Source organism: Copadichromis virginalis, linkage group LG6, assembly GCF_057382275.1.
Source record: "Copadichromis virginalis isolate Kocher_CV1m ecotype Utaka linkage group LG6, C_Virginalis_male_GT1.1, whole genome shotgun sequence".
NCBI lineage: Eukaryota > Metazoa > Chordata > Actinopteri > Cichliformes > Cichlidae > Copadichromis > Copadichromis virginalis.
In genome coordinates, this window is record NC_140623.1 from 10,096,923 (window position 1) to 10,123,243 (window position 26,321).

General features: G+C 40.4%; 3 protein-coding genes and 1 long non-coding RNA gene across 8 annotated transcripts; 3 read left to right on the top strand and 1 right to left on the bottom strand.

Annotated features, from left to right (window-relative positions):
- The first annotated feature begins 1,949 nt into the window (after positions 1 to 1,949).
- Positions 1,950 to 2,740, top strand: LOC146707213 (uncharacterized). Its single transcript, XR_014920782.1, has 3 exons — positions 1,950 to 2,080; positions 2,222 to 2,284; positions 2,683 to 2,740. It is a non-coding gene; the product is annotated as an uncharacterized LOC146707213 (long non-coding RNA).
- A 2,697-nt stretch (positions 2,741 to 5,437) lies between these two features.
- On the top strand, positions 5,438 to 7,734 carry LOC146707214 (ras-related C3 botulinum toxin substrate 2-like; the record flags this gene model as incomplete). The annotated part of the gene is made up of 3 exons (XM_085460743.1): positions 5,438 to 5,570; positions 5,877 to 6,010; positions 7,217 to 7,734. Coding segments are annotated over 2 exons (264 nt in total), but the record flags the coding sequence as incomplete, so codon positions are not given.
- A 2,403-nt stretch (positions 7,735 to 10,137) lies between these two features.
- LOC146707215 (uncharacterized) lies at positions 10,138 to 21,768 on the bottom strand. Of its 3 annotated transcripts, XM_085458512.1 has the most exons (6): positions 21,245 to 21,768; positions 19,156 to 20,203; positions 18,694 to 19,010; positions 18,426 to 18,575; positions 13,453 to 13,513; positions 13,050 to 13,382 (listed from the first exon to the last, which is right to left on the bottom strand). In XM_085458512.1, exons 2-6 carry the CDS (start codon positions 19,782 to 19,784, stop codon positions 13,178 to 13,180), a joined length of 1,362 nt encoding a protein of 453 aa, XP_085314638.1. In that variant the 5' UTR covers positions 19,785 to 20,203; positions 21,245 to 21,768; the 3' UTR covers positions 13,050 to 13,177. The 3 variants fall into 3 exon arrangements, with proteins under 3 accessions (XP_085314641.1, XP_085314638.1, XP_085314639.1); XM_085458515.1 differs by lacking the exons at positions 13,050 to 13,382; positions 13,453 to 13,513 and adding an exon at positions 10,138 to 10,404 and having other exon boundaries at positions 21,245 to 21,767; XM_085458513.1 differs by lacking the exon at positions 21,245 to 21,768 and having other exon boundaries at positions 19,156 to 20,631.
- A 5-nt stretch (positions 21,769 to 21,773) lies between these two features.
- On the top strand, positions 21,774 to 24,633 carry LOC146707216 (uncharacterized). 3 transcript variants are annotated; one of them, XR_014920778.1, is made up of 4 exons: positions 21,774 to 22,106; positions 23,107 to 24,069; positions 24,160 to 24,313; positions 24,544 to 24,633. XR_014920778.1 is itself a non-coding variant. In XM_085458531.1 (2 exons), exons 1-2 carry the CDS (start codon positions 22,055 to 22,057, stop codon positions 23,925 to 23,927), a joined length of 873 nt encoding a protein of 290 aa, XP_085314657.1. In that variant the 5' UTR covers positions 21,774 to 22,054; the 3' UTR covers positions 23,928 to 24,633. The 3 variants fall into 3 exon arrangements, 1 of the variants encoding a protein (XP_085314657.1); XR_014920777.1 differs by having other exon boundaries at positions 23,107 to 24,313; XM_085458531.1 differs by having other exon boundaries at positions 23,107 to 24,633.
- The last annotated feature ends 1,688 nt before the right edge of the window (positions 24,634 to 26,321 follow it).

The following is a 26,321-nucleotide window of genomic DNA, read 5'->3' on the forward strand; positions in this document are numbered from 1 at the left end:
AAATGAACTATAATATGTTAAGGTGAAGAGGTAACTTACATTTGGCAAGTTTCAAGTTCATATGTGTATTTCGACATGTATATATTGAAAAAAGAAAGGTACATGTGTGGTGAGACATTTAGATTATATAATTGTTAGAAAGTAAGACAAGAAGAATGTTCAATGTTGGGGGAAAAAAGACATCAAAGTTATTACAACTAAAGTTTGAATCTAAGGAAAAGGGGGGTGTCATGTATTGATATGGCTATGTCTTAATGTGATGACCTTTGAACCGGATGTGGTTGTCCGAAGGAAGCCCCGTTAAGTGGCTAGTTGTAAGATGGACAGTGTTCAATAAAGCAACATAAAGACCGTGCTTTATGTCCTGATTCAATTCAGAGTGCTCTGCCTAATTTAGTAATAAGGTGGGCACACAACAAGTGGGCTTGACTTTTGCACCTATTGGCTGATCGTTTACTATCGACTAGTTTTCCTGGATACCTGCTCCGCGGACGGCTGCCACAGGTAGCAAAAACGTGCTAGGTCAAAGGTCAGGGAGGATGGCGGACTGGTGTGAACTTCAGTCAATTCTGCTCATTTTAGCAGATCAGATAGAGAGGGTAGATACATTTACCTGTAGATACTGTTTTGAGTCGTTTAGATGATGTTTCTGAAATGCTTGGGATGATAATTGCTCTTCAAGATGTTAGCATCGATGACAGCATTGTCGAAAGTTTAAGATCAATTCAGCACCGTGTTCGTTTGGAATACGCCGAGGAAGAACAGTCTTCAAATGTTGGTCGTCCACGTCTTGAAATCCCGGCTGCAGCACTCAGGACTTTAGTGCTGTCCTGGATAACCATCGGGGTAATTGCCGATATGTTTTCTGTGTCTCCGAGCACAATTAGGAGGAGAATGACGGAGGAAGGTCTAAGGTAAGTTTATGCTGTAATTTAACACCTGTGTGAGTCTGTACACAGCATTATTTAGATGTTGACCTTAATTATGACGTTTGATATTGAAATATTATCGCTTACTTTTTTATTGTGAATGTCTAAAATAAGCGGGGCAGCTACGGCTAGTATAATAACTATACTAACTATATTATATATGTCAAAAAATACACTCTGTTAATATCACTAATGGCACAGGAGGATGAGTGTACTTAAGTAGTATTTGCACAGACCTAATGGAAAAGCAGAGTGTGCCATGGTTAGCAGGTGTTTCTACATTTTGGGAGAAAAACAGCAATCAGACTGCGTGAATGTTGTTCTTCCAGCAATCTGAACTCTTAACTCTATAAATATGTTTAAACAACAAACAGAATCACGTATATCCTCCCTAACCACCAGCAGGATCTCAGATAGTGTTGACTGTTTGTCATAGTTGTTCTATGTTTGACAGTTAACGTTATTTCAGTGACTTTTCTATTTCAGGAAATCCATCCATCTTTTTAACTACTGGGTCATTAAGGAGGCTGAAGCCCATCCCAGCTGTCATTAGGCAAAGGGCGGGGTAGACCTCGGACAGGCCATAAAACAGGATTAATCTGGTACACTAGTCTCTTTCTTTCTTTAAAAAAACATCTGTGTCTGCAAACATTTGTGTTATCAGTTTCATTTGAGCCTGAATACATTTGAATACGAATATGAAATTTCTCAAGTTTTTAAAAATGAGAAATTAAACTGTTATTCTACTATGAGACCACACGGGGGCAGCCCTGCCTTATTATGTATTATTCTCTCTTACTAGACATGGTTAGGATGGCTTTTGTGTCAAACTAACCAAAGTAATGTTGTTGGTTAATGTTTTTGTGAACAGTGGTATTTCAAGTATGGTCCTGTTTTTTTTCTCCATTACAGGAGTTTCACTGGTTAAACAATCAGTGAATTGAAAGATTGTTGAATGAATGAATAACCAATGAAATGAAAGGTTGCCTATGACTTGTTGGCTGATCGCTGACCTTCTCTACTCTCCCCACAGATTCAACAAATATTCAGCTAATGTGATGGTGGACAGCAAGCCGGTCAACCTGGGCCTCTGGGATACAGCTGGACAGGAAGATTATGACAGGCTCCGCCCACTGTCCTAGCCACAGACGGTACAGAATCACACATACACACACAGGCACACACAGTAACTAATGGACATAAAGTTACAGAGACAGAACTTGTATAACATGTCAGCTAATTAAAACTGCAGCAGCTATTCTAATTCTTTGTCTCCTTGTCTCTCCATCCAGGATGTTTTCCTAATCTGCTTCTCCCTGGTTAGCCCGGCATCCTATGAGAACGTCAGAGCTAAGGTGAGTTTTGGCTGTTTTTTATGAGGCCTGTCTCTCAGCTGCCGAGGAACAAAATGTAAAAAAGAACAAACAGAACAAAAGCAGGAATTTATTATAGAGAAAAAAAATAGGTACTTGGATTACAAAATGGAGAAAAAGCCTAAACAGGTCTAATAATTGATGTGAATGAATGATTGATGCTGTGGGTGAAAGTTGGATGATGTATTTCTCTCATCTTTAATAGCTACAGCATATCATTTGTTTTTCATGCCTTCATCCACCTTTCTGTAACACCTGGCATCAGAGCTTCATCTCCCTCCACCTTTGATTCTGTTTTTTGCCTCTAACACGTTCCTTGATTTTGCGTGTTCCCCTTTCTTGCCTCTTATTTAGTTTTCCTTTACTCTGTATTCTGCCAGTGGTACCCTGAGGTCCGTCACCACTGCCCCTCCACGCCCATCATCCTGGTTGGCACTAGAGATGGACCGATCCGATATTACGTATCGGTATCGGTCCGATACTGACCTAAATTACTGGATCGGATATCGGAGAAAAATAAAAAATGTAATCCGATCCATTAAATATCACGAAAGCACCTCACAAAACTTGCAACACGCCGTAACTCACCTCAGAACGTTAGCACTCGGAGCAGTATGCATCACGTGATAGAGCGGCTGTGGCATGGGACCTGTCGGTGGTCTGGATAGCATGTGGAGCTTCGCTAGCAACCTGGCATTTCATCTCCGATAAAGTTATCCCGAGAGAAGTAAAGCAAGTGTGTAAGTCCATCTCTGAATGTTTGTAAAGCATTCCTGCGTTAAGCTTAACAAACGACTGCCTCTTCTTGCTGCTACTTCAATCATGAAACTGCTTAACGATCAGCTGATCGGCTTTTCTGTCGCGAGTCCGTGACTCTAGTTTGCTTTTGGCCCACTTTGCACCAGAAAGAGGAAACCAGCGGCTGAACAACAGCAGCACGTTTAAGCTTGATCAGCTGTTGTTAGAATGTATTTAATATTACTTTCTACTCGAGGATCTTTTTCTACGTAGCTGACGCTGGCAACTGTGCAGGGGCGGATCTAGCAAAGTTTAGCCAGGGGGGCCGATAGGGCATGAACAGGGAAAAGGGGGCACAAAGACATACTTTTCTTTCTTATTCTCATTTAAAATGTCTAGCTTTTAATAAATAATTATCTGACACCCAAAGTTTTAATTTGATGTAAAATGAATAGAAGTCAATTACTGTATATAGTGACTATTAAGTCTAATATACACTCAACAAAAATATAAACGCAACACCTTTGTTACTGCTCCCATTCCCCATGGGATGGACGTAGAGACCTAAAATTCAGTCCAGATACACAATATAACCATCCCTCCCAAACAGTGGTCACAAATCAGTCCAAATGTGTGGTAGTGGGCACATCTGCCATATTGAGATAATCCATCCCACCTCACAGGTGTGCCACATCAGGATGCTGATCTGACATCATGAGTAGTGCACAGGTGTACCTCAGACTGCCCACAACAAAAGGCCACTCTGGAATGTGCAGTTTTTTGCGCTATTGGGGGTCTGGGGACCCAGAACCGGTCAGTATCTGGTGTGACCACCATTTGCCTCATGCAGTGCAACACATCGTCGCATGGAGTCTATCAGATTGTCAATTGTGGCCTGTGGAATGTTGGTCCACTCCACTTCAATGGCTGTGCGAGGTTGTTGGATATTCGTGAGAACTGGTACACGCTGTCGTATATGACGGTCAAGCACATCCCGAACATGCTCAATGGGTGACATGTCCGGTGAGTATGCTGGCCATGCAAGAACTGGGACATTCTCAGCTGCCATCTGCCCTGAACAATGTGAACCATGATTCATCCGTGAAGCGCACACCTCTCCAACGTGCCAGACGCCATCGAATGTGAGCATTTGCCCACACAAGTCTGTTACGGCGACGAGCTGGAGTCAGGTCAAGACCCCGATGAGGACGACGGGCATGCAGTTGAGCGTCCCTGAGACGGTTTCTGACAGTTTGTGCAGAAATTGTTTGGTTGTGCAAACCAATTGTTCCAGCAGCTGTCTGGGTGGCTGGTCTCAGACGATCTTGGAGGTGAACCTGCTGGATGTGGAGGTCCTGGGCTGGTGTGGTTACACGAGGTCTGCGGTTGTGAGGCCGGTTGGATGTGCTGCCATATTCTCTGAAACGCCTGTGGAGACGGCTTATGGTTGAGAAATGAACATTCAATGCACGGGCGACAGATCTGGTTGACATTCCTGCTGTCAGCATGCCAATTGCACGCTCCCTCATTGCTTGTGGCATCTGTGGCATTTTGCTGTGAGACAAAACTGCACATTCCAGGGTGGCCTTTTGTTGTGGGCAGTCTGAGGTACACCTGTGCACTACTCATGATGTCAGATCAGCATCCTGATGTGGCACACCTGTGAGGTGGGATGGATTATCTCAATATGGCAGATGTGCCCACTACCACACATTTGGACTGATTTGTGACCACTGTTTGGGAGGGATGGTTATATTGTGTATCTGGAATGAATTTTAGGTCTCTACGTCCATCCCATGGGGAATGGGAGCAGTAACAAAGGTGTTGCGTTTATATTTTTGTTGAGTGTATATACCCTAGTAAGCTATAGTACTTTTTCCTTTGGGAAGGTACCATCTGTGCAGTCTGCAATTTTGTTGAAGAAAGATGTTGAATCTATTTAATATTTCTTGAAAAATAATTGATTTCTGTGCATTTTTTTTTCACACTGCATCAAATTAAGGTTGATTACGTCGATTAAGCATCATGAGGTGGAGCGTGAGGGGTGGTTCCCTATTTTTTATTTATTTATTTTTATTGTTGCTGGGAGTTGGAACTCTATTAGTTAGGTTGCTTAATATATATGCTAAGTACTCTTTAAAATACCAGAATAGGGAGGATGGTGTAGGTTTAAGTTTATTAGATTGATCAGTATTGCTGAACTATGAAATATTTTATACAGGTATAACAGAATAGCTTTAGTGTAGTTGTTGTTTTAAACTTGAGTATGAACTTATACAAAATGCAGCAAGATATTTAAAAAACAGTTTTGTTGATTAAAAAACACTATATCGGATTCATATCGGTATCGGCAGATATCCAAATTTATGATATCGGTATCGGTATCGGACATAAAAAAGTGGTATCGTGCCATCTCTAGTTGGCACTAAGCTGGATCTGAGGGATGAAAAGGATACCATTGAGAAACTGAAGGACAAGAAGCTGGCGCCTATCACCTATCCACAGGGCCTAGCTCTGGCTAAGGAGATAGGTCAGTCACTCTTACTTTATTTGCTTGAAAAGCACTTTAAGATTTGAAGCTCTCCTCACCAGTGAAGATATGAAACTAGCAGATGAAGATGCTAGAGAACTTTGTAGCCTGACTGCCTCTGCAAATTTTTGTTATTCCCCTCATTTCCTGGCATCACAGTAAAAGTATAGTAGCTGTAGTTGACTATAGTGTTCTTTGAAAGTTGAACTTATTCTTCTCCACTACCAGCAAACCTTTCTTCTCTTACTTTGTCTTTGTAGTTCTTTCTCTTCTTTTATTAACATATATGTGTCTTCGCATGTATAGATGCAGTCAAATACCTGGAGTGCTCAGCCTTGACCCAGCGTGGTCTGAAGACTGTGTTTGATGAGGCCATTCGTGCCGTCCTCTGCCCTCAGCCCGCCAAGGTCAAGAAGAAGCCCTGCTCGCTGCTGTAAACGGTACGACTGAATAAAACACAGAGGAAGAGGAGGAAGAGAGATTAGACGTTTGAGAGAAGAGAGAAACAAAGTGAACTCGCTCATTAAATCAACACATAAAGTAGAGTAGAGGTTTGAGGGCTTCTTTTCTTTTCTTTGAACATAAGTCTGAAGCTATTCAATCAAGCCTTTTATTTGTCACATGCAATGTTTACATCTGCAGTGAAATTGGACCCCCCGAACATACATACGTATCAGCTCCAGCCTTGAGACCACAGCTGACACCGATACGGTAGCTGCATGAAATGATGGTGGTTTTCCTTTAGTGCGAACAACTGCATGTCAATTTCACAGTTGGTCTAACAGTCCGTCACTGGTCTCTCAGTCTCCCGTTGGAGAGCTTCTCTGAGATGTTATCAATCTTGTGCTCAGAGAGCAGAGACTGCCGTGAGCTTCTCCAAGATCTTATCCGTGCTGCGTTCAATGAGCCCATTTTGAGAAGTCACGACCCGTCCCATCATTTCCATCATAGCGGGCAGCCTTGTGGGGTTTTGGAAAGCCAATTCCGCCTTCCTTGATAAGCCAGGGCCAAGCCAACTCCGAACAGCAAGAACCCTGTTATCATGGTTCCGAAAAGGTAGATGTCTACAATGTCCTCGATTGACAGTCCCGCCAGGCACACGACCCTCCAGTTCCTCCACCCATCCATTGTGTATCCAGAGGGAAACGTCCCTCTAGGACACTCGGACTTACTCAAGCCCAGGCTTCTCGTTGAGAAGAGCGTGTCAATTGCATTCAGGGACCAGTTGTTCAAATCCATAATTCCTCTTTTAGGTTGTAACAGACCGTGAGAGTCATCCAGGGCAAAAGTAGAAAAGTAGACGAGACTAGACAAGGACATTGAGAAGCCAAGCAGGAAAGAGAAGGAAGAGGGAGAGGAGAAAAGTGCGACTGCCTTCATCCAGAGCCAAACGAAAAAGGAAACTGTAGACACTTATCACTAAGAGGTGATTCAGAAGTTTGTTCTTGCACATATAATGGACAGAAACATTAAAGAGAAAAGAAAAGACATAAATGAACACAACACAAGACAGAAAAGTTTCACATGCTTTGTACTCAATTTCATTTTTTTGCAGAGGAAAAATAAATTTGTCCTGAATATTGTTGGAGTAATTTTGTCCCACAGGCATCAATTTAACCCCATGATTTATGTGACCTTTGTTTTAGATTCTCACAGGAGCACAGAAGAAGAGAACAGGACTGCAGACCCTGAAGAATATATGCAAATCTGCCATGTCTCTAATGTATATCTACAACTTTAAACAAAACAAAAAACCAAACAATGTATGGTGTGCAGGTTTGCTATTGTTTTAGAAATGCCAACGAGCTCTTCAGTCCAAATCCAGACGCTGCCCAGACAGGATTTCTTTGTAAAATATATCAGTTTAGAGATTATAGACCCTTTGAGTTTAAGTGTAAGTCTGAGAGCAGCATGCTGCCTTCATCTAAAGTACTGCCAACAATATATATGTGTTTCATGAAACCTAAAATAAAAATAACTTTTGTAACTGAAATAAACACAGTGTTTCAGTATGATTTGTTCACTGTGCTGTTTTCAGGGTGATGAATGTAAGGAGCAGAAATGGTCGTTTGTGAGGAAGCAAGCAACAAGCAAACTTGTGTCTGAATAAGATTTATTAACAAATGTATTATTTGTTGTGCTATTAAAATAAAAATAAAACATTTGAATGCACAAAAGATTCACATTATTTCTCCACAACATGTGACCTTTTGGATTGAATGCCTATACTCAACTATGGGGGATATAAAATTCTCATTTTGATCCAGCTGCTGATATCGCCTATACTCTATCCTTATTTACATATTGTGGAGAACATCTTTTTCTGGTGGTGAGTTGAAAATGTTCAGACTCAAACAGCACTTTCAGTTTTGCAGTTTAATGTTTGACCAGCTTTTTTTGCCAAAACACCTTCATGTCTGTGAAGGTTCTCAGTCATCCAGGTCATTGTAGTCAAAGGAGCTTGCAAAGAAAAGCGTCTGGACTTCTTTACAGTTTTTTACAGCCGCTAGGACACATGTCTCAATACTTAGGTCACTTTTGCAAAACTCTTCACACAATTCTCCTAACTGACCCTCAGCGTGGCAAAGCAGTTCATTTCACATTCAAAATGCACTACAACTACCAAAACACTTCATTCAGGTCTCAAATAAACTCATTCTTCCAGAACACTAGCAAAGGTTGACAGCCGACAAACACACTTTGTCACCCACAAAACAATGACCTAAAAAACACTAACAACATGTAGCATTACACAGTGTTTTCCTGTGTAAAACAAGGAAACATCTCTGTTTATAATTTCAATATATGTTACTGGAATGAATCAGACATCATGCAGAATTCATTAATATTTGTTTATGTATTTTTATTTTTCTGCACTAAGTAATCCCAAAATACAAGAATTTGTATACACACCATCCACTGATACTCATACAATAGTAATGCTAATCTACTCGGTCTTCTCCATTTGGCCACAGGTTCTCATCCACATCACATCTTATGTCATCTAGGGCAATACACCTAGGAAAGAATCTTCTGGCATGCCAGAATTGAAGGAGTTGAAAAATTGAAGGAGTAACACCTGTGTAGATGTTCATCTACAATGAGAATCAGCTGTGGCTGGTTAAACTGCATTTTTAGATTTAAAATATGTGTCAATAAAATATTGCTGTTGGATTTTGCTGTCTTTTCAAGTTTTGCATTGTGTTATTGTTTTGGCCATAAGTTTAACAGTTTTGAAAACAGTATGTAAGCACATGCAAAATGTCCTGCACGTACAAAGGTTTTTGGCAGTTGTTGTGTCTGAGTGAGAAGATAATTCATGAAATTTGAGAGATGTAGTCATTGAATGCATTTTGTGCCAAAACAATGATAACTGGTCCTCAGTTTAGCCCACATAGACTTCTGTTGTGCTCACTGTGTGAGGAGTTTTGCAAACGTGACCTAAGTATTGGGAAATGTGTCCTAGCGTCTGTAGAAAACTGTAAGTTACTTGAAGACGTTTCACCTCTCATCCGAGAAGCTTCTTCAGTTCTAAGGTCAAATGGTGGAGAGTCCCAGATATAGACCTAGTGGGAGTATCCCCCCCACAGAGGGACAAAAGGACCCCCTGATGATCCTCTAATCGCCTGAGCCAAGGTGTGAAACTGGGTGTGGGTCCCAATCAGCCAGAGTTTCGGGTGAGCTCATTGTGAAACCTGGCCCCACCTTATCATGCGAATTCCTGAGATCAGATGGCCCAGGATGTGAGTGGGCGTTAAGGCGTCTGGGGAGGGAACTCGAAACTGGATTATAGATGGCAGAGAGTTGGTGTGGTAAACCACCGCCTCTGTTCAAAGATTGTCGCTCACAGTGGACATAGATGGCTTCTTTCACTCCTCTTTCAAACCATCTGTCCTCTCTGTCCAAAATGTGAACATTGGCATCCTCGAAAGAGTGTCCTTTATCCTTAAGATGCAGATGGACTGCTGAGTCTTGTCCTGTGGAGGTGGCTCTTCTGTGTTGTGCCATGCACTTGTGAAGTGGCTGTTTGGTCTCTCCAATGTAGAGGTCTGAGCATTCCTCGCTGCATTGTACAGCATACACCACATTGTTAAGTCTGTGTTTTGGCGTTTTATCTTTCGGGTGAACCAGTTTCACTGGGGGACAGAAACGCGTCTTACAGAAGACGTTACAGGTTTGTGAGAGCCAGAGATTTTCCATGTTTGAGGTGACCAAATACTTATTTTCCACCCTGATTTACGAATAAATTCTTTACAAATCCTACCATGTGAATTCATGGATTTTTTTTTCACATTCTGTCTCTCACAGTTGAAGTGTACCTCTGGTGCAAATTACTGACCTCTGTCATCATTTTAGGTGGGGGAACTTGCACAATCGGTGGCTGACTAAATACTTTTTTGCCCCACTGTATGTAGCCAGGTGGAAGGTCTTTATTATCGGACATGTCGCTGACTTTGACTTCATGTCCACTCTTACCTGTTTCTTATGTGTGCTGTGTTCCTCCATCTTTCTCCCTTTTCCTCCCCAGCCCTGAAGTCTTTTGAATTTTCACTCAATAACAGCACCTTTTAAAGTTATTTGTTTTTATTTATTTAAACATATAGTAAAATTAATATAAAGTGGTAAATGTTATGCACTACCTAAAGTGTGAAGTCACAGAATGATACTATTTAGTGCAGTTTTTAATCATTACCAGTCTTCATCTTAGAGCTTGTGCTCTTATTGTGCCATGATGTCTCCTTTTAAACTGTGTGGATGTTCACCTCTTCTTCATCCTTCCTGTTCCTTTCACCAAACTGCTCACTCTTGTTCTCCTCTGATCTCACTTCCTGTTCTGGTTATAAGAAGAATGCAGTCAGCATGTGTCAAAGACACTCCCTTAGATTAGATATTTGACATTTTATTTATCAACTATTTTATGCACTAAATTAATCAATTATTAAACAAATATCATATTGTAGAAATGCAAATAATAATGCACTAAGCAGTTTCATGCCACAAGAGCTAAATGGTCACGTCACTGTATTTATTTCCCACAAACTACTATACCTAGGATCTTCAGGTTTCCACTATATTTCATTAATCTGCAGCGACTGTAGAACATAAAGTATATTGACCTCTATTGTTTTCTTTATGACTTGGCCTGAATACACACACATACACATCTTTGAATAGCACAACAAATGAGGTAATTTTCCATGTGTTTTAATAGGTTTTAGTGATTTATGGGTTTTATGTATGTGTGTGTATTTTGGTCTTCAGTGTAAATTTATACAAACTGTAATTTTTTCAGATGAAAGATCCGTTATTTAATGTTGCTTTATGTTGTGTGTGTGTGTGTGTGTGTGTGTGTGTGTGTGTGTGTGTGTGTGTGTGTGTGTGTGTGTGTGTGTGTGTACGCTCAGCAGAGGGGAGGTCAAGGCAGGAGCTGAGTTGACCTGGTACATCAAGTTTGGATTTGCCCAGTTGTTGGTAAACAAAAAAGATTTAAACTTAAAAGATTTTGAGTTCATGACACTGGAAAAAAAATTCTCTTCATCACAATCATTTGTTTAAAAATATGGCTGTTTTACTGATCTATGGTTATTATTAAAGAGGAAGGAAAGAAGAAGAGGAAGCCTGAGCCCAGGTTCTGTCCATTTTCATAACAAGTGACAGCACAGACATCTGAGCTTTTTCGTCATAAAGATTGTGATGTGAAGCATCAGCAGGTAAAGTGTCGTTAAAGTGTCACTTCAATAATGCTGCTGGCAGAAAGAAGTGTTGACACATACTAGCTTTGAATAAAAGGCTTAAAACACAAACAGTCTAATCCTGGGTGTTGCTTTTAAGCTTAAAGAATATAATAAGTTCTAAGACAATTCAGTTTACTTCTTACTGTCCATGTTGTGTTGTGGTATTTACTTTATCATGAATGTACGCTACTTTGTTCTAGCGACTGTAAAAAATAATTGTATTCATGAAATAAACTAGACTTTCACAGTCTGCATCTTCCACAGTTTTTATGCTTTTGTTCACTCCAAGTTTGACACAAACCCACAGACAACCAGAGTTAACTATGTGAAGCAATCACAGACACTGTAATGGCTGATTTTTCTAATAAACACAATCAGGTTAACATTAAGGTTTAACATTGAAGGAGATTTGTTCCATAGTCACAGTTATACTTGTATTTCCTTTACTTACATCCAACACTACTATGTTCTGTTTCAGTCCAGGTGCTGGCAGTTTATCCTTTGTTGTTTGGACAAATAAGCTTAAAGCTAAACCTTCATGTTTTTGATGGGAAAGTTTGTTAAACCATTGCTCAACTTATGTCTGCACAGAGCAGATAATTATGATGTACTTGTAAAAAGACTTGATAAGCAGGTCACAGCTGAATCAAGGGGTAATAAAAGTAAGACCACGCGGTCTCAGCACGACTACACATGCAGTGGGTTATCGCACACATTTGAAAGACTCATTGTGTAACTCAGGATGTGACCCCTTATAAAGGAGACAGAGAAGTTCTGTTGTTCAGTCAAGTAAAACCTGGTGAAAGCGCAATTCTCAGACTCTGGTCGTTGCTTAAGTGTATAGATAAAAAATCTTTTTTTCATGCATTATGTTCTTACTATATTAGTATAATCACCAAATCGATCATTTCATATTTATCTCCTGAAACGATCTACATTAACTTTTTATCCCTAGAAATGTGTTTCCAGAGTCCCAGGTTTAGTGACTTCCTGTCCACCATCACATCAGCTGAGTAGTTGTCAAATTTGAGGGGAGCAGAGAAGATCAGACACCAGTCAGCAGGTCAGAGGCCATCTCTCATTTCACAAATCAATCACTTGATTTATAAATGGAACAAACACCCCATCAGACCAGGTAATGACCCATTATGAGACAACAGCCGTCTGAGAGGAGATGTTCTGTATCACAAAACATGGGAAACAAACAAACTCTAGGCATTCTGAAATATATAAAGCTCAACAAAAAAACAAAACCATATCAGATCCTGATGTAATTCATTTTGTTGTTGTCTTTATTAGTCATTTAAAAAGAGGTCTAGAAAAAGTGTCCAGGAAGAGATTCTACTATTTATGCAGCACTGCCCCCGTGTGGCCACAAAGACACACAACAGCTTCATTTCTCAGCCTGTTGCCTTCTTTTTCCTTCATGATGTAAACAGTGAATGAACTGAAAGAAGTCAACCCATAAACTGTTAAACTGATACAACAGTCATGATGATTATGTAACAAGTTGTAGTTGACTTTCTGGTGGTGGTTTTGGTATACAATTTAAAAGCCATTTTCTTTTATAAATACACCATACACTTTGTTCTTGACCATTTCTTTTCCTCATATCCTTAATGGACAGTGGAGGAACACTACATTAGCTTCTGTTTAACATTTATCCAGGCGCCCCCACACTGTACCTCTACAGAAACCAAGGGAGAGAGACAGACACACAAAGATTTCCACTTGAATCTTGATCTCAAAATAGAAAAAGTTTTATCACAAAATAATTACAAGAGCACAAATAAAAACCAAAGACAAATGAAATAAAAGGCAAGGCCCTGCGACTGAACACAGCACATCTTGCACCTTTAAAATTCACAAATTTCACTTTTCTTTGTCAGTCTGTGGTATTAAAAAAATCTCAACATGATGACCAATGTTTGACCTTTCACCTCTAGCATAGTTTTCTCTGGATTTCAATCTGGCCACTCCAGAAATGACATTTATCAGTGTATGTACAGCATCCATTTTTGGTTTAGACAGTCTGACACAGACCGTCTCCATGGCAACCTCCGAGACTCTTCTTTTCCTAAAAAAAAAAAAAAGTCTCTATATGACCACCAACAAACCTGTTACACCATATTTTTTCACCAGCTCACCTTTGCTGAAGGTTCTCATACAAATCTAAACATCTTTTGAGAAAGTCCACATCACTCTGATCTGTAATGAAAACAGAAAAACAATGACAACACCAGCAGAGGCCTCCGACATAAACCTGGCAACATAAATCCAGATAACTTTGCTTATTTATCTCTTAAAACATTCAACAAAGATTACATTTCTAACAAATATACCAATATCAATATATATTCCAGAAACAGGACATTCCAGTTAGATCCTCTCCAAACTTACACTGGGCAGCTCAGCCCATCATCCACTTTTACAAAACAGAAAGCCGCCTGATACAACAGCCCCAAAAGTGACAAAAATCCACCTCCAAAAAGCAAAACTTCTCATAATGGAAAAACAAAAAAGATTGTCAGTCCTATCAAACACTTTCTCTTAATCTAAAGAAATTATTCCAACATCAAACTGTGAAATTTACAAATAACTACCAAGTCTCTCATGAGAAAACTCTTGTTCACATTAGAGCTGTGTGGTACACAGTACGACTGATCTCTGTGAGTGATTCATTTCACAAAGTGTTTCGGCCTGGTGGCCAGTACCTTTGAAGGAAGTTAGTAATCTGTGCATAACAGAGCCACGTCTCCATTTCTAAGCAGAGACAAATCTCTGTTTTTTAGGGAGAAGAGAGAGCCCCACATGATGACTCGATGCCAGTAACAGTCTTTTACAGAAGTCTGCAGGCAGCCCACCCTGTGCAGGAGCCAGCTGACCAGCAGCAGCACTAATCTCCTCCAAAGAAAAGTTAGCATCCAGGACAGCTCTGTCCTCAGAGCTCAGCTGAGGAAGCCCCTGCAGCAGCTTCTCCACGCAAGCTTTGTTACTTTACTCCATCCCTAACATGGTGGTGTAAAAGTCCACGGCATACTGACCTGCTCTGCATCCAGGAAAAACCACTAACGCCACATAAACTACACTAACAACACCATACACAATTACACTAACTCATCATCAGCCTCACAACACGCCACACATAAAAAAACACAACTTTCAGCCAGACAAACCACACAGTCCACCAAACTTCCATCATTCACCAGAGAGAGGGAGAGATATAGAACGAGAGAGTTTAGTGGATGTGTGTTTGTGTGTGTGATACACACAATTTATGAATGTACTCTCCAATAAAGGTTATGTAGTTGATGAAAAGTGGGTTAGATTAAATGTTTACATTTCTTGTGCATGAAGTAAACTATAATATTTATATGTAAAATTCCACACCTACACCTGTGCGCCCTCACACTGCAGCACATTTTACTCCCCTGGTTGCAGAAACCGTTCTATATTTTGTCACAGCTGCAAAAGAAGCTCCACTCAAAGAAACTCAAAGAGGATGGAGAGGAAGAGATTTCAGAACATGAGGCAGGAAGGTGGGGAGAGAGTGAGGCGGTATGGCACACAGGAAACGGTCGAGGGCAGACTCAAACCCAAGCTCCTGCAGTGGGAACTCTAACATTTAGTACATGTGTCCCCACTCAGCCAGGTGAGATATAGCAGAACCATCAATTCAGAGTCTGACAGTAAGGGTGAAGACGAGCCTGACTGTTGGTCTGCTCCAAAACAAGCCCATAAGCAAGCTTTGAAATAATATGTTACAAAATTGTGAAACTGCGACATGAAATTTGATTTGAAAATGAAATTCATCCTGATCAGGAGCTGTTATGATCTAAATGGTGTTCTAGATCCAGTAAGCATTCATTCAACTTGTCTGCAGCAAAATTAAAAAATAAGTTACCACAAGTTGTTTTTTAATTTGGTAAATAATTGATAAAGTGTTAAAAGTACTGGTTGTGTTTGACCTCATCACCAGGATGAGTTGGAAATACCTCAAATTCCCTCAGGTGGCCTTTTGCTGGTTGGATTGCCACTACAGTCTGTAAACTGTAGAGGTAATTTTGTGAGCTCATTGGATGAGCAGTTTCTGAAATACTCAGACCAGCCCATCTGGCACCAACAACCACGCAATCTCTTTCCCCCATTCTGATACTTGCTTTGACCTTCAGCAGGTCATCATGAACATGTCTGTATGCTAAAATACTTTAATTTGCTGACGTCTGATTGGTTCACTAGACATTTGTGTTTAACGAGCAGGTGAACAGGTGTACCTGGCAAAGTGTGTGTAACCCTCAGTGTTACTGACATGTTCCACACTGATGCACAACAATACTCTGGGCCCCACACTGTTTTATTAAGTATGTCTAATCACTGTGGACATTACATGTACCTTCTTAAAGGAGAGGTCAAAGGTCAGTTACCTTTATAGGTTCCTGCTATATGTTGTGACATATACACAGCACAGTTGTAGGAATGATAGTTTCTAAGTTCTAAAGCTTTTTGTCAATTTTCAACCAATAAATCTTAAAGTTGACCTCGAAGACCACAAGTTTGAATGGATTGTTAACATGACCCCACTCTACAGCACTGCAACATTTTAACATGAGTTATTTAAGACTTTCCAGGTATCCTGGTTACAGAAAAAGATTGATGAGCAGAAAAAAAGAAACAAACTTTAATTGTTTCTGATTAGAAGCTGTACAATCCGGACTGACTTTAACAAATGTGCTATAGGCTCAGCTGGAAAATAGTGAGCTTTACAAGACTGATTTTGTTCCAAAGGCTTTCACAGACCTCAACCAATCCTAAGGCTAATTAGCACGGCTAGAATTTTAAAAACATTTGTTAAATGTTGTCATTGCTAACATATACCTGTTTTAGAGCATGGTGAGTAGCGAGAATGCAAAGTTATTGTTACCTCTAAAAAGAAAAATGTGAAGATGTGATGTTAGCATGAGCTATATAGTATCTCCAAAAGTTGATTCTGTTCATCTGGACTTTACGTTTTGTGGGAAAAACGTTTCGTCACTCATCCAATTGACTTCTTCAGTCTCAGCTGACTGCAGGTTTCCCCAATCTTACAGGGAGTGCAGAATTATTAGGCAAATGAGTATTTTGTCCACATCATCCTCTTCATGCATGTTGTCTTACTCCAAGCTGTATAGGCTCGAAAGCCTACTACCAATTAAGCATATTAGGTGATGTGAATCTCTGTAATGAGAAGGGGTGTGGTCTAATGACATCAACACCCTATATCAGGTGTGCATAATTATTAGGCAACGTCCTTTCCTTTGGCAAAATGGGTCAAAAGAAGGACTTGACAGGCTCAGAAAAGTCAAAAATAGTGAGATATCTTGCAGAGGGATGCAGCAGTCTCAAAATTGCAAAGCTTCTGAAGCGTGATCATCGAACAATCAAGCGTTTCATTCAAAGTAGTCAACAGGGTCGCAAGAAGCGTGTGGAAAAACCAAGGCGCAAAATAACTGCCCATGAACTGAGAAAAGTCAAGCGTGCAGCTGCCAAGATGCCACTTGCCACCAGTTTGGCCATATTTCAGAGCTGCAACATCACTGGAGTGCCCAAAAGCACAAGGTGTGCAATACTCAGAGACATGGCCAAGGTAAGAAAGGCTGAAAGACGACCACCACTGAACAAGACACACAAGCTGAAACGTCAAGACTGGGCCAAGAAATATCTCAAGACTGATTTTTCTAAGGTTTTATGGACTGATGAAATGAGAGTGAGTCTTGATGGGCCAGATGGATGGGCCCGTGGCTGGATTGGTAAAGGGCAGAGAGCTCCAGTCCGACTCAGCTGCAAGGTGGAGGTGGAGTACTGGTTTGGGCTGGTATCATCAAAGATGAGCTTGTGGGGCCTTTTCGGGTTGAGGATGGAGTCAAGCTCAACTCCCAGTCCTACTGCCAGTTTCTGGAAGACACCTTCTTCAAGCAGTGGTACAGGAAGAAGTCTGCATCCTTCAAGAAAAACATGATTTTCATGCAGGACAATGCTCCATCACACGCGTCCAAGTACTCCGCAGCGTGGCTGGCAAGAAAGGGTATAAAAGAAGAAAAACTAATGACATGGCCACCTTGTTCACCTGATCTGAACCCCATTGAGAACCTGTGGTCCATCATCAAATGTGAGATTTACAAGGAGGGAAAACAGTGCACCTCTCTGAACAGTGTCTGGGAGGCTGTGGTTGCTGCTGCACGCAATGTTGATGGTGAACAGATCAAAACACTGACAGAATCCATGGATGGCAGGCTTTTGAGTGTCCTTGCAAAGAAAGGTGGCTATATTGGTCGCTGATTTGTTTTTGTTTTTGAATGTCAGAAATGTATATTTGTGAATGTGGAAATGTTATATTGGTTTCACTGGTAAAAATAAATAATTGAAATGGCTATATATTTGTTTTTTGTTAAGTTGCCTAATAATTATGCACAGTAATAGTCACCTGCACACACAGATATCCCCCTAAAATAGCTAAAACTAAGAACAAACTAAAAACTACTTCCAAAAACATTCAGCTTTGATATTAATGAGTTTTTTGGGTTCATTGAGAACATGGTTGTTGTTCAATAATAAAATTATTCCTCAAAAATACAACTTGCCTAATAATTCTGCACTCCCTGTATGAACAGTGCATGTATATGGTTACCTGTCCCCTTGCAAAACTTTGCTAGACCCGTCCCTGCACAGTTACCAGCTGTCAGTAGAAAAGGATCCTGATGTTATTTGTCTCTTAGAAACAGTTCATAACTTCCCTTCAACTCATTCATGTCACCTAAAAGGTAAACCTGTTTCTCCATCACCTGTTCAGCTCTGATGATTCAGTAAGGACATCTGCTGGTTTCATCTTCACGTTTCCCTCTCACCACATATCCAAACCGATATCATGACCAGCAGCTGTTACAGCTGTGGCTCCAGCCAACATCAGCTGATACTAGAAAGCAATATTAAATTAATTCTAGCAGCAGCTGATCAAGCTTTAACCTGCTGCTGTTGTTTAGAGCGACCACCGCTGGTTTCCTCTTTCTGGCTCGAAATGTGTGATAAACAAACAAGAGAAAAGCAGGCAGAGCTGTGTTCAGTTTAAGAGAGAGGTTTTTGATACCTGAGAAGGAGTGCAGCAGCTCCATGGTGTCTGTGGCACAAGCAAGGTAACCATCAAGCTCAACTGCACTTTGGAGCCTTCTGGAGATTGGTCTGGAGAAGAATTCATCTTCATCAGATGACTCTCTTTGCTGATCCTCACTCTCATGCTCTGTTGTTTAGTATTCAGGACAGACCATCAATAACTTACAATGTATTAGGTGAAATACTCACTTAAGCATCTGTTCAAATGTAAAAATACACAAAAATGGGATCACATGAATCCTTACCAGCCTCTGTTACATCTGCTCTGTCAGTCCAGGAAGTCTTGAACTTGGATAAGAGGACTGCAGCTGCAGCCAACTCTGGATCCTCCATCATCGCTCCAAAACGCTTTTGAAGGCCATTTTGCAGGGCTCTGATGAGTGGCACGCATGTCTTGCTTGATGTCTCCAGCCTGCTAAGTTTGGACAGTAGTTGTTGGATTACTGGCAGGAGCCATCCCATAAAGGAAGTGGACTCAGACTGAAGAATGTTTGAAGCTTTCACCAGTGGCTTCATGGTGGTACAGTACTCCCTAAGGAATGCAACTTCTGCAGGACTCAACCTGTAAGACACAACAACAAAACCCACCATGACTATAATAGGGATCTTCTGATTTAATATTAAGAGTCTGCTCACGTTTTTAACCATCCATTAAGGAAAATTCACAAAATTTGCAACCATATTGGTAGGTGTCCAATTTTACTCACACTTTCACCTTGAACTCCTCACAAATGCTCCTGATGTCATTTTCCCCCTTCTCATCAATGATGCGTATTATCCTTTCAATGGCAAGGTTGGCTGAATTCCACTTTGTTGCATTGGGACGAATGATCTGTAGTTCACACTTGTCCTCTACCACTTCATTAGCCAAATGAGTTTTGTTCCAAATGGCCTGGCATTTTGCAAAGGTTGCACGGGAGAGCCTCTTGTAGGTTTCATTCATGCTCTCTGCTAGGGCAGCATCAGATGTTGCCACAAGGTTTAGCAGGTGACATGCACATCGCTGATGAGGCGGGAGTTGATACTCCAAACCAGAGTCTTCATCAAGAATTGCACTTGCCTCATGGTAGTCAATATGGTCAGTCAGGTCAATAGTTTCTGGGTCTGCTTCATCTTCAGCTTCATCTGCATCATTTTGTGCCCCAAACATGTGGAAGGCCTTGACAAAGTTGGATCCACTATCAGTTGTGGTTCTTACAACTTTGCCTCTAATCTTGTATTGGCAATGGATATCATCAAGCGCACCAGCAAGCATGTCAAATGTGTGAGACCCTCTCAATCTTTTGCATGCTGGTGCTGCAGATCTTCTTTCCAGGGACTCTTCCTCCAATGGCATGTGACTCCAAGGTAATTTTTCTGATGAGCTGACCAACAATCAGTAGTGGTAGCAACCAATTTGACTTTATCCAATGCTGCAACCAAAGTCATCTTCATGTGATCAGCAGCTTCACAGATTCTGGCACGGACAGTGGGTCTGGAGATGACTTTGGCTTGAGGTTGTAATGTGGTAACCAATTCTTTGAAAGATGGCTGTTCTAGCACTGCAAATGGCTGTAGACCCTCACATGTGAAATTGATGACAAGCATGTCAACAGTTGCTTGTGGAACATGTTTGTTTGCAGCTCTCAACATCAGGTCTGGTAACTTGGCTTGTGTATTTGCTGAGAGCTTGTTTGGTGTGGCTGTGGTCTTTCGCTGACGAGATGTTGATGCCACAGTGATATTGTACTGCTCAATCTTCGATGGATGTTTCCTCTGTAGAGATAAATATTATCATACGTCAGGTTCATACATTACTTCATAACATCACTGTGATTAACACTACAGGAAAACACATTTTTAAAACATCATTCAACTAGACATGAGCTAATCTTTGATTGTTTAGCATAGTATAAAAGAGTGGTGAATTTGGTCAAATCTTGCAGATATATTGCTGTATTTATTTACAAATGTAAACCAATTTTGAACGATCATTGCAAAAAACATGAATTTCTGTATACATTCTAAGTTCTGTAATCTGTATACTATCTGTAAAAAGAGTATCGACCAATGTATCAGTATCTAAATTTTTAACTCCTTTTTATCAGTATCACCCTAAAGTTTTCAGTATTAGTCAGGTTCTAAAAATACTAAGAGAGCAAAATATGTGTATATAGCAAATGTAATTTAAGAAAAGGGATCACATACACAAAAATGCTGCCCATACAGCTAACAAATAAAATCAATCCACATTATGTTCTTTGAAAAATATATCATATTGGGAAACATATAACCCTACTGATTAAGAGCCATGTCACTATGATAGACCTATATCAGGCCAATGATCCTGATCAACTGATCCATCAATCGGGCTCTGATACATGTCAGCTGAGAGCTGGAAGATTAATTTGAGATGCAGCTCAGCACTGTGTTCAAATTTTGTTTTTGTTTTTTATATAGGCCAGCTGATTGTAGGCCTGTGAGTTTTAAATGACTACAAATTTAATTTATTGTAATGACGGTGGTTATCCAAATAATAAGCTAAAACATTCCTACGAATTTAGCTGTTCAGTGGTGACGCACGAATCCTACTTCCGGGTCTAAAGTAGTCTGCGTTTAATATGGCTTTTGTATTGTTAACATGTTTAATGTTATGTATTTTCTTCTATTTGATCTCAAAAAGCTCCTAAAACAGTCAGTGATCACTGTTGACCTCCCTCGGCTTTTATTACCGCTAATCATTTATTTAAGCTCCGTTTTTAAAACCTTAGTATGTAACTACAGCCCAGCCCATGCAGCAGTATATGAATGACTAACCTCGTATTGTGGATGGATTATCTCAGCATCCTGCCATGCGATTACATTTGTTCCTGATCACCGAGAACACTCACATTAACGTTTATCGAGTGGAAAAAAGTTAGCTTGTTTATATTATGCTAACATAGCTGTGTCGCTAGCGGTCACGTAGCACATCATTATATACCAGCTAGCCCAACTTCAGTAACCCTACAAACGTCACTGCTGTTTAGTTTTCTGTCTTCATTTATGCTGGAAGTGATAGCAGAGCTGTACGTTTGAATTTGTTTCCAAAACCCTGCAGTCAGGACATGCTATATTGTATTTAGATAGAAGCTAGCGAGCTAACGCCCTGCTAACTTCTAACTCTGTTAAATGTCATAAATTCCGTTTTCATGGATGCCTGGATGTTAAACTCAATTGTTACACCTGGTAGAGCAGAACGCTGATCATTTTATTAAAAATGAAAGACTTTAGACAGTTTTTCAACTCTCAGTAATGCCATAGTGATCGTTTGTTATATGGACCTGCAGCGGAGTTTAGACCCAGACACGGCTAGTGAGGTCAGACTGAACAACCGGATAGTTCTATCCCGTGCACGTGTACACGTTGACAACCGTAACCATGGCCGCCGAGGGTATATAAATGCTTCACAAGGTTCCAAACGTCTGTTTACACTTGCTCGTGGACTTGTTTCGACCTGCTCCAACCTCAGCCTGTGGAAAGCTAAGTTTTGCAAAACATTTTACTGGAAGCGGATATAACTTGAACGCATAACAAGTACTTCATCTGTGGATCGTTTGTACTTGTTTTTGTTTTTCAAGTTTGAAGATGGCTCGCCGTGGACCCGGACTCCCCGACTGTCACCTGGACTTCGCTGCAGGTACGTTTGAAAATTTCTTTAAATGTAAATTACTGTAATAATTTAACAAGTTCCAGTGTGAATATCAAGTTTTAACGTGATCAAATATGTGTATTCAAGATTGTTTCCCGTAAATTGTTTGTATGTTTTAAATTTTCCGGGAGAGGTGTAGAAATTATTAATGACTGATGTATGAATATGAAAAAAGGTGTTACTTTGACTTGAAGGCTTCAAATTTGACACTTTTCTTTAAAATGAAATGGTTAAAAATAGCTTAATGGACTAAAATTTGTAAAATGCCCAAAAATCAGTTTCTGTGGTAACGGCATCTTCAAGATGTCATGGCCTCAGAACACGCAGGCGTAAACACACAGATCCAGGTCCCCTCCTGACATCCTTTTCTTCTCCGGATCAAAGGCTTTATTGACATAAACTATATTTTTTCTCTGCTGCAAAACACAAAGATAAAAAAATACAAATAAAATAATATCAAAAGAATATGAAAACAGTAGTAATAATGGCATTAAGACCTATCTTCTGTTACGGTAATGCTTTTAACCTTATTAGATAGCAGAGAGAGATATTGTACACGGGGATATTTACACAGGGATAGCATGTTTACCACAGATTAGATGTATCTGTCCTCACGGCACATTTCTAAATATGTGGATTCTGAGTTAAGAGTTTCTGTTTGTTTGTTTGTTTGTTTGTTTGTTTTTGACTTGACCATCATTTTCAGACATACCTGCAGAGCTTTGTGTGTGCAATTCTTACTCTTGCCAAGGAGGTTGTGTTTTTATTTTAATAAATAAATAAATAAATAAATAAATAAATAAATATATATATATATATATATATATATATATATATATATATATATATATATATATATATATATATTATAGCTTATGTATATATATATTATAGCTTATGTATATATATATATAATAGCTTTGTGTATATATATATATATATATATATATTACATTCCTAATGTTATTTTAAAATTGTTTCCTCACAGGGCGTCTTGACTATGTGGTTGAACGCCCTGCAGAAGCTCAGGACACTGATACCCAGCGTATCAGCGAAGGTGAGTATGGTGAGTATTTTATCCCTCTCTCACCCTCACCTTCTTCTCATGAAGCATCAGATGCAGATGTCGGTGAACAGCAAGGTGAGTATGGTGAGTACCGCCCCTACTTACCTGTAGATGATGAAGAGGTGAGTGAACAGACTGACAGTTCATCTGACTGGAACGACTCAGAAGAGTGGGGGGATTGGCTTAGCGATGACTCTGGGTATGACACCATGGATGAGAGAGATGATTCCCCTCTCATCCGGGAGCACCCTCCAGAGCCGTTTTGGCACGATTGGCAACGTCCTATTGCTCCAGGTGCTGCCCCCATCGCCATGCCGCCTTTCGGCCAGGCCAATGCCCCACTCTTCCCTCGAGTTGTTGCCCCAGTTGGTGATCCGCCAGCTGCTCCTCCCTCAGCTGCTCCCTCTGCTGCTCCCTCTGCTGCTCCCTCTGCTGCTTCTTCCTCAGCTGCTCTCTCTGCTGCTCTCTCTGCTGCTCCCTCTGCTGCTTCTTCCTCTTCTGCTCCCTCTGCTGCTTCTTCCTCAGCTGCTCCCTCTGCTGCTCCTTCCTCTTCTGCTCCCTCTGCTGCTCCTTCCTCAGAAAAGAGAAGCAGAGAAGACATCTGCACCGAAGAGGTAAGTGCAAAGAGGTGCAAGGTGAGTGACCAGTTTGATGCCCCTTCAACATCCTCAGGTAGTTTTGGAGTCAGATGTTTCTGGGAGAGGCTTTTTAACCTTTCCCTTGATGACAGTGACTCTGATTAGTTTATGTTAGAATGTGTTTTTAAACTTTGCCTTTGTGTTTTTACAGATATAAGAACATCTGACTTGCACATGTGAAATGTATTGTTTTTTTCTTGAATAATATATGTTTTTCCCAAGCCCTAATTCACCATGCAGGACAAAGGTAAGTCTGTACTTAATCTCAACACAAATAAGTAGAAAAGGTTTAAAAATGATGCAGTGAACTGACTGTAGTCTCTTGTTTTTACATAAGGTATAGCCTGTGGCTAAGAATTCAACACTTCAGACACTCAACATCCAAGATGGAGCAAACACCCCACCCAGAAGACAGCCTTACCCCGACCAACCCGATGAGAAGGATGGATGACCAAGTGAAAAACGGGAGAGTGGTGCTGTGTTCCAACTATGTAAGTTATCACCTCACATTGACAACAAACTGTATTGAAGACAAAATTCTTCCAATAGTTGGTATAAATCATCATCCTATGTCAGCAGCACTGTAGGTTTAGCTTTATTTATATTTTTCATGTGTATACGTTGGGTTTAAAATTGCTTTTTAACAACATACTGCAGCTACCAACAATGAAAATGCTGTTTTGTGTTAAAATGACGTCTTTCTTGTGTTATTACTTTGCAGGGCAGCTGAGAGTGGACAGAGCTGCACAGAGGACCAAAGATCCACTCTCAGCACTTCATACCTGACTGGCCACAGCACCAACCCTCCTCACCCTGGGTGAGGAGGGTCCTGACCCCGCCTGCACAGAGGGAGTTGTGAACATGCACTTCTGTGTCGGTGGGTTTAGGATCCTCCTCACACTCACACTGATGAAGACTGTCACTGGAAGATGTCTCCATTGCATCAGCAGGACGTAAGCATTTGTAAAATATTACAGTTTGTGATGTTTTGTACATATTTTTATTGCATCATTTAAAACTATGAGATATAAAATAAACCAATTTTCATAACATTTTCTGTGTATTTAGTTGTTTTCTTAATAAGTTCTTTGGAACATCATTGCAACCTGTCAGCTTTTTATTGAGGATTTAGAAAGTTGCTGGTGGCCCGAGTGTGTAGAGTGGGGTGTTGTTTTTGTCACATGGTGAAAGTGACCTCATGGGGAGCAAAGAGAACAACTGAACAATTTGGGGATTCACAGACTTTCGTAATCGCTAAAAACAATTAATAAAAATTGTTCTGTGTGAACTAAAAGCTCAAATATAAACCATCCTGACACACTGACACAAATGATCTGCTGTTTATAAGCAGGACAGTGTTTTCATGAGCCTGGATGAAGCTAATTTGCATGAGTTTAACCTGCTGGTCAAAAACTTGCATGACTCTGATATCACTCCAACTTTCTTCTGTTTATTTATTCATTTTTGCTAATTGTAGTAGATTAATATGTTCACCAACTGATTGTTGGCCTGAATGTTTGAATGTTTGCAGTTTCAGGTCCTACTGATCAGTTTTAAGTATTGTAGAAAGTGAGCAGCAATTGAATCAAGTCCTGGGATGAAATGGGACAAAAGGGTAATGTGACAGCCACATTAGTTCCCTTCCCTCGTTTAACAATGTGTAAGCAGACTGCTTTAACCTGCAATTTACTGCATGTTGTTAGGCTGCATGGTACAACCACAGTCTGCTAACCACCCGTGGTGATCGAAGGTTTTGAGGTCTTGCTTGAGCTACTGATGAAGTTTTATCAAAGCTTGTTAAGTTTCCCAACCACATTTTATCCTGATGGTCCAAGGCTTAAATCTTTATGCTCACAGACGTACTTCTGTAATTAATCAGTGACCGATTTATTACTTTAAGTTACAGTGTGAGGGGCATTAATGAACATAAATCAGATTTAACTCAACTTTTGCCTCTGTCAGTGCGCCCCAGGGCAGCTGTGGCTACAATGTAGCTTGCCATCACCAGTGTGTGAATGGGTGAATGACTGAATGTAGTGTGAAGCGCTTTGGGGTCCTTAGGGACTGATCTGATCTGTATCTCAAAGTATCCTTGGACACGATACTGAACCCCAAACTGCTCTTTCATGTGTCCATCAGAGCATGAATGTTAGATAGAAAGAACTTAGGTACAGAAAAGTGCTTGTATGAATGGGTGAATGAGGTGTATAAAGTACTTTGAGTGCTTGAGTAGAAAAGTGCTATTTAAGAACAAGGATGTGCAAGAATTTGCTAGACACGCTCTTCTTTTTCCAAAACTAAAAATGTTATTTCAAATTTGGCAGCCTGTGTGTCAAAGAGACTGAAGAGTAACTAAAGGGCAAAGTCCAGGAATACAGCCAAACTCAGGAGATCAGTTAGGAGCACAACTGAGCAAAGGTGATTCAAAAAAATGGAGAGAAACTCTGCCATGCAGTGCCATGCTGAGCAGACTGGTTTACAGCCACAAGAGAGACTCAG

Coding starts and splice junctions, on each gene's coding strand:
- LOC146707216 (XM_085458531.1), top strand. CDS start 22,055: ATGGCTCGCCGTGGACCCGGACTCCCCGACTGTCACCTGGACTTCGCT. Junction 22,107..23,106: donor TCACCTGGACTTCGCTGCAG/GTACGTTTGAAA, acceptor GTTTCCTCACAG/GGCGTCTTGACTATGTGGTT.
- LOC146707215 (XM_085458512.1), bottom strand. CDS start 19,784: ATGCCATTGGAGGAAGAGTCCCTGGAAAGAAGATCTGCAGCACCAGCA. Junction 18,576..18,693: donor AGCAGATGTAACAGAGGCTG/GTAAGGATTCAT, acceptor ACTAAACAACAG/AGCATGAGAGTGAGGATCAG. Junction 13,383..13,452: donor TATGAGAACCTTCAGCAAAG/GTGAGCTGGTGA, acceptor TTTTTTTTTTAG/GAAAAGAAGAGTCTCGGAGG.